Raw genomic sequence first — 12,032 nt, 5'->3', positions numbered from 1 at the left:
AAATTTACTTTTGTAGAGATGGCGCTTTTATTCTAGGGGATTCTAGCAACGGACCGGAAGTGGTGTCGTGCCGACTGAAGCCGTTTTCTCGTTAGCTGTGCTAGCGCTGTTTAACCACAAAGCTAACATTTTAAAGTCGTGCACTTAAGCGGTCTGAAAAGGCTGTACTATAATCTAACTAGCGACCCAGTTTCCAGTTTACCCACCGCATGATAGAGGCGCAGTCGTGAAAGTAATGACTAATTTATATTTAGGGGTCAGGTTGTATTTTTAGCATTAGCCTCTGAAGGTCTGACTGGCAGACATGGAGACTCGGGGGATTGAAGACATGTTTGACTTTCGTCGGTAAGTCAGCTAACTGCTAAGTAATGTAAAGTGCTCGGTTAACCTTCACTTAGCGCTAATTAGCGCAATAAGCGTTGAAGAAATACACAGAGGTTATGTCGTTGACGACGTTTATTATCGGGCAGCTAACCAGTATAGTAGAAGATGTATTAAATAATCTGGAAAACATGCAGCTAGCTAGCCGATATTGGCAACGGTATACTAAACAAGTCATGGATAGCGTTTGACATGAAACCTTGTCCAGTGCTAATTTTAATAAGCACGCCGATCAGTTGCAGCATGAAATGCGTGAACTAGCTAATCTTAGATGTCTGTTGGTTTCATGTATTCACTGCTTGCCTTGTGACAACCAAGAGTCAAGTTTTATAAGAGACTTAAGTTCTTTGATCTTGACACAAAAGTCAGAGATTATATTTGGGCGCGTGTAAAGTGGAGAAAATAACTGACAGCAAAAGTAGTTGTCGTTGTGTACTTAAATACTTAAGTGTTTTTGACTTGAATAGAGGGCGGACATGAGGCCTGTAGATACAGTGTTAATGACGACTAGAGCGTTTATAATGAGGTTTCGAAATGTTCTCTAGCGCTTGAGTGCAGAGGGAATCGAGTAGTGACACGTGTAATATTGGTAAAAACGCTGAAACAAAAGCAGCGCTAACTCTGCAATTGGTTTTAATAACTTATGGACAGCACTGTGCCTCGAGCCACCTTTCATATCGTCAGACTTGATTGTATTTTTTGTGGTCTTGAGCATCGGTTCTCCAGGATTTCTGAAGGTCTTTCAACGTTATTCTTTAGACACTTGCTGCCTTTTCACTCATTTTCAGTCCAGTCCTTGTAACGGACCACTTAACACTGAATCTATGTTTCATTCAGGCATGAAAACAGTGTTGTGTCTACACATAGCAGACAGCTTGGCAAATAACCAATGTTAAATTACTGTGTTATCAGCAGTCTGTCACAAAAACATGAAGATAAAAGTTTGACAGACGTAATATAATACTTTTGTCACAACAAGGTGATTCCCATAGTGCTATTAGCTGAAAATTTGGCATATTGCAGTATAGTGTGCAGTGTCAAGTTAATTTGATTTTTGGAAACTGGATAAGGGGAGGACAAAAGAATTGGCAGTGCTTTAAAAATTATCAACAGCAGATGAGCCAGTAAAAGTCATGTCCTGACACAGGACCTGAAAGATGCATCTGGCCCTGCAGTTGATCCAAACAACAAAAAGCACCTAATGCAAGGGATGATGTTGTATCTTTACATAACAGAAAACTTGGTAACAAAAACAAGCAATTTTACATTGTATCTTTAGGTGCTTTTTTTACTTGCAGTCTATAAAAGAAAAATATATAAAATGTTCCCATTTCTTTAGTTGAATCTGTGAAAAATGCCAGAAATAACAGTTTGGCAGACATCGAATAATATGTTTGCTAGAAAAAGGCGATTCTCCTCAAATTTTCATGCCGAGATCTGCTCGTATGAAAATGTGAGGAAACTGGACAAGAGGAGGACAGATGAAGTGGCAGGCTTAAAATAATTATCTACAGCAAGTGTCTGAAAGTCATGTCCTCAAGAAACAGGAAAAAAATCTGCCATAGACCTGACAGGACCTTAGAGATACATCTGCCTCTTTAGCTAATCCAGCTACTGTTCACTGACGACTCACTGGAAATGGTCTCAGTGGAAGGGTCGCTGTCAAGAAGCCCTTCTTAAGGAAGGGAAAGGAGGAGAAAAGGATGAAGTATGAAAATTACACAAGATCAGTGGAGGTCAGTGGGCTGATGGAGTGATGAATCCACGTTTTTGGTTCAACTTCTTTTCAGTATGAACAGGAAAGAATTACAACAGTGAGTGTCTGCAGCCACATGCAAAACACAGTAAAAACATACCTAAATAGGAAAGCACAAATTGGAACACCATCAAGCATGAATTTGACTCCACAGATCCCGGACCTCAACATTATTCTAGAAGTGGTTGATCGTCTTGACAGAGAGAAGAGCTTTGAATGTCTTCCTAGAAGATTGGAGAACAATAGGAAAGCTTGGAATTGTACAAAATCTGTTTTTGCTTTATATATTTGATTTCAGTGTGTGTTTGAACATGTTGCAATAAATACCTGCACCTGTAACCATTTCGTATCAAAACATAAACAAATTATGGATGGCTCTTTTTCACAGTATTGTATCATTGGGTAATATTGCATAGTTGAATAACTATAGAGTGAAATGGTTAAACTCTGACGTGAGTTCATGCTATGGCTCAGTGCACATTTATCCAGTAATAAAAGGAAGAAGATCAGTAGGTTGTGACAGATGCTGTCATTCAAATCACAGAATGGTATTTTTGAGGCTGATGGTGAGGTCTATATGTTGGAATTGGGGAAATAAAAAAGGGGTAAAAATGTGTTGGTTCATTTGAAATATAATCAGCACAGGATAAAGCAATCTTGCTACAAATCCCTTGGAAATCACTTAAATTCTCTCAACTATAAATTTACATTTAGATTTGTTTTTCTTTTGTGTTTTCTATTCCAAATGTCATTTTTTTTGATTCTGCTCTGTTTTTGTGCAGGTTTCCCAAAGATGCTGTCGTTCTTCTGCTGTTGCTGATTTACTTTCCAGTCGGCATTTCTTTAATGTTCATACGTATTTTTATCGGTGTTCATGTGTTTCTGGTCAGCTGTGCACTTCCAGAGAGTTTTATAAGAAGGCAAGTATTGAAAAAGTGTTCCAATACCACATTTTACTGTCAGTGGTAACCAAATCTGTAGCTGAGTCGTCTTGTGTGTCACTTCTAATCATGTTTGTGTGTGTGTGACAATAATGACTGAGGTGAAATTGTATTATAAGGGATAACAATTGCAGTTAATGCTAACGCACATGGCATCTATGCCATTAAAATAACTGTAATTTTTTGTCAGAGTTTATTCACTTTAACCACAATAAATACCACTGAGGCCAGTGGCTTCCCAGTGGAAGGTAATTATACTTTGCACACTGTAATTTTTGTTTGAAGAAAGGTGGTGACTGCATGATTAAATAACCAAAGCATGTACATGCCCTGAAGGTTTTAAGAGCAGTTAAGAAAAAAGATATTTGTACCTATTGCACATTGTGGTAAATTATACACAGTGTTACACTATTGAGGACTATCCTGTTGCCAATTATGTTAAAATGTTGACATCATGTTCTTTTTCTTTGCTTCTAGATTTGTTGTGAGGGTTATGTGCTCCGTGCTGGGGATGCATGTGAGACAGAAAAATCCCCGCTCCAGAGACAAAAACACCAAGCTGTACATATGCAATCATGTGACAGAGTTCGACCACAACATTATCAACCTCCTGACCCCCTGCAATACAGTGAGCTTGGCTTAAACGTTTTTCCTGACTCAACCGTGTCATGCAGCATGTTTTACACATTCAGGGATTCACTGTAATATATCAGTGTGCTGATTGCATCAGTGCCCTCCTATTAACAAGTCTATGGTGACATCATTGCATTACATGGCTTGAAAAAATGTAAATGTGTTCAGAAAACTGCTTGAGAAACATGAGGTGACAGACTTTTCATACAATAGTCAGGTTTGATGTTTTTGTCTATTTTACTGTCTTAATGCGCCTTCTTTCAGGTAGTGACAGAAGAATGTCCAAGATGCGCATTTAAGTCTTTGGCGGGTTGTTAAATAATGTCTCTGTTTCATGTTTGAACATAAAAATCCAGAAAACATTTAATATAAATAATGTCCTCTTAATGTAAGTAATCAACTTGGGAATTTATGTTGATATTTTTATTTAATAATATTCTACATATTATTATTGTTATTATTCTACATAAGTACTAGTCTCCCAGTTTTCAGATGTCTGTGCAATCCGTTATAGCTTTTGTAAGAATTAAGCTGGTAATTAGCAGTCAGGTGACTCTAATCAAATGCACTTGATGCACTGTGTGAGCACCTCTATCAAAGCAGAGGTGTTTGGCAGTTTGCTGGTCTGGAGCATTCAGTTATGTCTTTCCAGGAGTGGACGTCCCAGCAAATTCACCCCATGCTCAGTCTCTCTGACCACTGCATGGTCAATGAGTCGACAGTGAACTCTTCTATATACCAAAGTATTCTAGAGTCAAATGCGAGGCCATCTGTCTGACAGCTAAAGCTTGGTCCAAATTTGGTTATGCAACAGGACAATGATCCCAGGCAAAGGGACAAATCTCTAACAGATAAACTGAAAATTTCAGTTCTCAAGGTGTTGCAATGCACCTCAATCACAGTGAAATGCTGTGACAGGACCTTAAGAGAGCTGTGCGTGGAGGCAAGATTGTGCTGGTGCATTAACACATGTTATAATATACCTGATCTATTCTCAAGGTCTGTCAGTTGAAAAAAGAAGATCCTGTGTACTTTAATGTATTTTAAATATAATAAATGTGTGGTGAATTTGACCCGTCTCTTTCTGCCTATCAGCCCCAGTTAGATGGCTCCACAGGCTTTGTGTGCTGGGCCAGAGGCTTCATGGAAATCCATGCAGGCTCCGGAGCCATAGGAGAGTCTCTGCAGAGTTACTGCTCCGCTGAAGGCACCACACCTTTACTCCTGTTTCCCGAAGAGGACACCACAAACGGCCGCGCCGGTCTTCTCAAATTCAGGTGACGTTTGTACACGTTACTGTACAGTAATAAACAAGAACTATCCAATAACACAGCAAGTGTTTGGGATTCATCAGCACGCTGGGACGGTTTTGGCCTCTTACCCATACCCAGTGATTTAATGCAGCCAGCGACAAATTATCATCCCTCTTTCATGGCACTTTGAGATAGAGATGAATTACTTTGGCGGTTGAGTCTCCCCCACTAATTTCCCTCTAGAGTTGAAGGGAAATTAGTGCAAGGAAGTGAAAACAGCTGCTAAATTGATTCATTTCTATAGTTAATTCGAGTAAGACTGAAACAAGTGTACTGTATCCTCAGTGGAGACGCACATGAAAACCAGAGAAGCTGGGAGTTGCACTTTATAATGAGGCTGTGATTATTGCCATGTTTTTCTTTACAGTCTCTGATACTCTTCTTTCACTGGAACCTAACATAGACTCTTTTAGGCTGCACCTCCTTTGTGCCATGTCAGAATCACCTGTTTACTACGTTGCTGATGCTAACTACCAAAGGCATTGGCCTTTAAATGCTTAGCTGACTAATTGCACATATCCCGAATGTCTTTAACAATAGAATCAATTGTTATTGGCTCACAGCACAAAGCTCAACCAACTACTATATTAAATATGTATATTTGTTTTTTCTCTCAGCTCCTGGCCTTTCTCACTGACTGAATCCATCCAACCTGTGGCCTTACGGGTGACCAGACCATTGATCTCCTTGGTAAAGTCATTTGAACTCACATTTAGAATGAAAGTGACATTTTAAAGAGCTGATGAAATGATGTGACTGCACACCAAAGTAATCTAACAACACGATTACCTCCTGTCTGTACACAGAGCACACCCGAGTCCAGCTGGCTGACGGAGCTCTTATGGACATTTTTTGTTCCATGGACAGTGTATCATGTAAGGTACTAAATAATTTGTGTCATTATTCCTATCTTTTTCTGCAGCTACATTTTTTACAATGTAGGTCTTATTTCTTTTACCCTAACCTGGTTTTGTGGAGATTGTTATGTAAAATAGTTTCACCGAGTCCAAAACAACACAAAAACCGGTGAATTTTTGGCACAAACTACCCTCCTCAGACTCATCTGCTCCTGCCAGGACTTCTGATTAATGAATGTGCATTTCAAAATCAAATTGCTTTCATAAGCAAGTTTCTTTTTTTTTGTTTGTTTGTTTGTTTTGGTCTGAGTTCTTGAAAAGACCTATTGATTTTTAGTATTTCTGTTGCTCTAATTGTTCAGATTTTCTTCTTAGCATTGCTTTTTTGTGTTTCATTTCCATCCCAGTTGGCTCCCAACAGTATCCAGACAAGATGGCGAGTCGACACAGGAGTTTGCCAACAAAGTCCAGGAGGTAAGAACAGCGTGTGCCACTTGGATGCACATGAGTTATATTTGTAATTGTAAAAACAAATATGTGCGTGTGTGTGATATGTGGAAGAGTTATGAAGCCTTGCACCTGTACACAGATCTCTTTGTTGTTGTTTTGCAAAAGCACATGCATATCTGGGGCCTGTTCTTCGTACCTCGCTAAGTAAGTTAGCCGGATTTGAATGTTGACGATTTCGCGTGATCTTGGATCGTTCGGTTCTCAAGCTCATCTGGGACTTGCTGTCATAGCAACAGATCCGAAGAGTAAGCCTGCTCGGGAGCAGGTTTACTTTATGTAAACAGGATTAGATCGCGGCCACTCAGGTATGTCCGCTGCAGTTATCTGAAAGCAACAGCGATATTTCTCCACTGTTTTACCATAAATAAATATTATCAATGTAACTAAAGATAATGTATTTGATTCTTTTATTGATTGCATACAGATACATACAGGTCATTTCTGAAAAAAAGGAAATGTACTATTAACCATTCTATTACATGTAGTAGATCATGTCAGATGTAATTCATATTTTAGAGTAGTAATAGTAAATTACTACGTGCAATCAAGATGAGAGACCACGGCTATAAAAGCGAAGGTGGATTTGGGAAGTCTGTCGCAGCCATGTCCTGTCCGTTTGTACTGTGAGCAAGGAAGGTGCAAGATTGATAAGGAGAGTTTACAGAATTTAGCGTATATTGCGGGATAGACAGGATCCTTTAGCTCAGCAGCGACGGTGTGCTCATAGGGAGATATCGATTCTCCCGTGAGGGTATTATTTACTTTCTTCCTCTCTCTCTCTCTCTCTCTCTCTCTCTCTCTCTCTCTCTCTATCTATCTATCTATCTATCTATCTATCTATATATATATATATATATATATATATATATATATATATATATATGTGTATATATATGTATATGTATATATACTTACTGTACTGTATATACTTACTCCCGACTTACTGTGCATGCTTCAGTCACTCCTTGCATGGGAACAGGTAAAAGTGATGGAGTGTTATTCAAACTACACACATAAAAACCCACAATGTCAATAAATGTCACAGTACAAAAAGGGGTGTGACGAGGGGTGCAGGACCACCACCTGTCTTTATTTGCTCTGCCCTTTTCTTGGTTGCTGTTATAAACAAACAGATTATTCCAGGGTCTCTTGTCATAGACTAAAAGCAATATAAGTGATAAATATTACCATTCTGTAGAATATTCTTATATTTCACTTTTACTTTTTCCCATGTTCTAGTGGGTCCTGTTGTGGCTCTAATGTGAAAGAGGATATGATGTAATATAATATACTGTGGTATAATATAATATCACATGATATAATGTAATATCACGGATCACTTACGAGTTTAATTTGTCAGCAACTTTCTGCCAGCCCTCTCTCCTTGCTTTTGCAGCCTTTGCAGTGTTCCCCTGCGTTTTAATTAAACTCTGAAACTCCTGCTATCCCTCAATCAAGAGTTCTTGCTCTGCTGCCGTGAGATACTACGCGCGCTCCTTCGACATCTTCGCCGACCAATCACAGGGTTGCCGATCAATGTTTCTACTATCGATGCGTAGCCCCTTTTAAGCCACCCAGTGATCTCAGATTACTTCATCCAGCTATACTAATCGTCAACAACAGGTGCGTTCGGAGAACCGGATTAGCGAGCTCAAAGTTAGCGCGATGATTTGATCTTGGATGTGTCATTTGATCTTGGATGTAGTAAGCGAGGTACGAAGAACAGGCCCCAGATGTGTGAGTTCCCACTTTCTGCTTGTGTGTTTTCGTTTAGCTGCTAGCTGCTGAACTTGGCTTGGTCGCCACCAAAATCACTAAAGCTGATAAAGCAGAGCACATCAAAAGGACAAGACACATTGTTCCACAAACAACCACAAGTAAGTCAGTCACATGATTCAACATCAACTCTGTTCATGTGGGAGATTCAGCTGATTGGAGTTTTGTTTTTTTTTGTTTTTTAAATGTAGGTGTAACACCTGGCTCTATTGGGCTTGGATTCATGAGTTTGGGCACAGATGACCGCAGGATTGCTAAGATGGCTCAGCAGGTGAAGGACGTGTTGCCCCATGTTCCACTGAATGTCATCACAAAGGATTTAGGTACACTTACATTTGGCTACCACATCCATTTTCTTGGAATGCACTTTTATGTTCATTCTGCACCTGAGCTCTTCTGTCATACTTTCACTTTGTAAGAAGTCCTTTAAAAAGAAAGAAGGTGCATGGCAAATGAATCTAACAGTTGTTCTTTTTATTGTGTATAGCAAAAACAAATTGTGTTGACACCACCATTACAAATCTGCTGGAGAATAAGGAGGAAACATCACTGGAAGCAACAGGGATCTCGACTTTTGGCCCTTCTAAGATCAGCTCCTATTCTTCTGGTCCTGCTCCCACCTTAAAGGTTTGATAAGGCCTATTTCCTAGAATTTAACCAGACAATTGTAAGTTATAGAGCACATCCGATTTATTTACGGGGCAATATCATTGACTGATATTAGCTATTTGGTGATCTGTTGGTATCTGCATTTGAAATAGTCATAAACAACATTTTTAAAAAGTAAAGAAAGAACAGGAGAAACAGCCTTCAGTGATGTTATGAATGTTGAAGTTTGCCCATCAGAGGGCGCTCTGCAACTTCCCTGTTGGCACACCGCAAACACAACAACCAGCTTGTAAAGTCAAGAAGACTGTAAACGGGTAACTAAAGAACTACATCTAACAAATGTTGATCTGTTTGTGTTTGATGCATCTGAAAGAAAAAAAATGATAAGAGGACAACCTGTCAAATTTTAAATCACTCAATTATTGGTACCAGGCAAAAAAGTCATGTATTAGTCAGGCTCTAATAAGTAAAAAATTATTATTTATGAAGTGATACCAAAAAGTTCCAGGAAAAGGTCCATAAAAGGCACAAGCTGTCCAGAGGTGTACGAGAAGATGATCTTGAACATTTTTGATTTCATAAGCTCCATATCAGTGTCTTTTTATCACACTTTTTACCTTACATTTTAGCTGAACTGCATGATAATAATCACTAAGATATAATTTATAGTAATGGAGCCCAATATGCAGTTGGTCCGTCACATGCTGTCAAAATCAGTGAGACATGAAACGGCCCTCTCCTTATTTTTTAAGACTGCACATCCCAGACCCTCAGATACATCTGTACAATATAATGAGCCCTAGTTTCTTCTGTTAGTTTTGGCTTATCTTTGTATATGAATGTTAATAAGAATATCTGTTTTTGGAGGGGTTTTTTTTTTAAATTCCATTTCGTTTTTATTCATAGCCTGCTGCCAAAGCTTTTGGGAAATCACCAACCGACAGACATTTGTCTCTCCAAGAAAGAAAAGAAGCGCTGTATAACTTTGCACGAAGGTGAGATTTTCTAGTAACTATTATCTTTACTGCTTTAAGCAGGTGTTTCTGGACTTTGTAATAATACCCCATGACAGTTGAGTTCATCTTAATAAGAGACCTGAGAGAACAGCCAAAGCTGTTTGGTTGTTCATTGTTCATGGCTGAGAAGTTATGCAACATTCATTTGATTTGAGATTTTCTGGGTTGAGTGTGTTGTTCAGTTCTGATTCTTCACAGTATTCAAGCACCAAGCACAGATCGTATGCAAAACAGAAAGTGCCTTGATAAATTTAAACCCCACAACTTTGTTTTGAAAAACAACATCCACATCTCTAAACTCAATTTTGGGGAACAAATTGTCAACAAACGGTACCTGGCAAAACCTACGGCGGAAAGACACTGATGAACACGGTGAAGCATTAGCATAATTTTATTTATAGTCTAATAAAAGCCAGAGGGATGACTCCAAATGAATGCTAACTTTGTTGTGAGTCTGCTGGATTTTCTCATGAGAGCAGCTGTGTCCAAACACATCTGCTATACAAACTTTGTGATGTGGTAATAGGTTAGTATTCTGTTAAAGGTTGTTGTGCTGCCCCCACGTGGCTGAAAATACATCAGTGCATTTTTTAAATAAAGGTATTAAAGCAGGACATCCTAAGAGAAGAAATCTTATGTGAGCATTGGCGTCAATTGTAGCACTAAAAGTTCTGGTAACTATGTAAGCAATGACTCATGACAGCTGAAATCTTCTTTTGATGTTTATCTAATAGAAGTGGGATGAACCAGACGTCCAATGATACGAATATATTGGGATTTTTCATATTTTTCAACATGCTGAGTATGTCAGTACCATTACCTTTTTTTTTATAGATGTGAAGAGGTTGCTGTCGTATTTTTTTTATGTATTTATTTATATATTTTTTTTTTTTTTGTAACTTGTGAGACTGAGGTTTTAGCTTGCTCTTTAGCTAGGACGTGCGTGTCCAGTGATTTTATTTATTTATTTATTTATTTATTTATTGCTTGAGCCGATTTAATCTAAGTTTGCTTGGCCAACGTTATCTCTGGATGGTGGTGCATGAGATGAGCTCTCTTGTTTGCCATATTACCAGAGTATTTGAATGTATTTAAATATAGATATTTGATGCGCTTGATGAACATGCAAAATATCAAGATATTGAAATACTGTCGTGGTACTGAATCAATTTTTTTTTCTCCCTTCACACCCCTATTACCTAAAAGTCAAAATAATTTGGCATGAGTGTGGTCTTAGACCCTGACAAGAGCACAACTGTACAGTCACAGTGAGTCTGGACGTGTCCGAGTTGCATCTGTAGTTCTGTAGTTGTGTTTTTGTGTTCATTAAACTTTTATGATCCTAAATAAAAGCCTTATTTAATCTTTTTTTTCCCCCCTTTTCCCTTCTTCCAGACGCTACATTGAAAAGCACGGATTGGAGCAGGAAGACAGTCACTGAACAGTTTGGGTCAAGCAATTATGGAAAGAAGCATATTCACGTTGCATAGCTGTCTGATTTGAATGGTGATTTTATATTTCCCCAACCAGTTCTGTTGACAAAAAGGATTTTGTTCTTAAGTATTCGGGACATGTATAAGTTCATGGAATGGTGATTATGCATGTGTTCAATTTTTCATTCTGGCTGATACATAATTTTGATAACAGTTTGTATTACAATCCACTGACTGTGAATCATCTATTTATTTTTATAATGTCCAGAGTTGTTGATGGAAATAAACCTCTGCTTGACCTTGCTTTAATGAAATGATTTCACATCCATGTGTTGTCAAGAGTTTGGTATGTGATTAAGAGGCCCCAGGTTTTGGCAAGTAAAGTGAAATTTGATTTCCAGTTGCATGACATTTGTATTTTAGTAGTTTTATGTTTTTTCTATTCTCCACATATGTCAAACAAATCCTGCCATAAGAGGGAGCCAGAACATAGATAGTGAACCTCAACAGTCCTATAGACACAGCAGGAAACTAGAAACTAGTGGATGGTGTATTTTAATTAATGTGAACATTTCACACATTTAACTGATGAACACACACAGTTACAACTCCATCAGAAATTTAAAAGTCAGATGAGTTGTAACAGGTTGAAAACGAACATCCATAAACTGAGACTAAACTGAGTGTGTAACATGAAGACCAGCTGGAACAGTCACTGTGGGATTTGATAACTGAAAAAGCAGAAAAACCACTGACCTATGAATCATTCATACATAACAAGGCACCTAACTCAAGGGATGAACCAGT

The 12,032-nt window shown here is 38.4% G+C and overlaps 1 protein-coding gene across 1 annotated transcript; it reads left to right on the top strand.

The window, feature by feature from the left end:
- The first annotated feature begins 33 nt into the window (after positions 1-33).
- aup1 (AUP1 lipid droplet regulating VLDL assembly factor) lies at positions 34-11,553 on the top strand. The gene is made up of 12 exons (XM_031751419.2): positions 34-345; positions 2,920-3,057; positions 3,556-3,706; positions 4,807-4,988; positions 5,642-5,714; positions 5,831-5,904; positions 6,289-6,355; positions 8,166-8,268; positions 8,359-8,490; positions 8,655-8,794; positions 9,683-9,771; positions 11,188-11,553. The coding sequence occupies exons 1-12, from the start codon at positions 305-307 to the stop codon at positions 11,231-11,233; spliced, it is 1,236 nt and encodes a 411-aa protein (XP_031607279.1). The 5' UTR covers positions 34-304; the 3' UTR covers positions 11,234-11,553.
- Positions 11,554-12,032: the final 479 nt, after the last annotated feature.

The sequence above is a fragment of the Oreochromis aureus genome, linkage group 2 (assembly GCF_013358895.1).
Source record: "Oreochromis aureus strain Israel breed Guangdong linkage group 2, ZZ_aureus, whole genome shotgun sequence".
NCBI lineage: Eukaryota > Metazoa > Chordata > Actinopteri > Cichliformes > Cichlidae > Oreochromis > Oreochromis aureus.
Note: the sequence above shows the minus strand (reverse complement) of the source record. Positions and strands in the feature narration are given on the sequence as shown.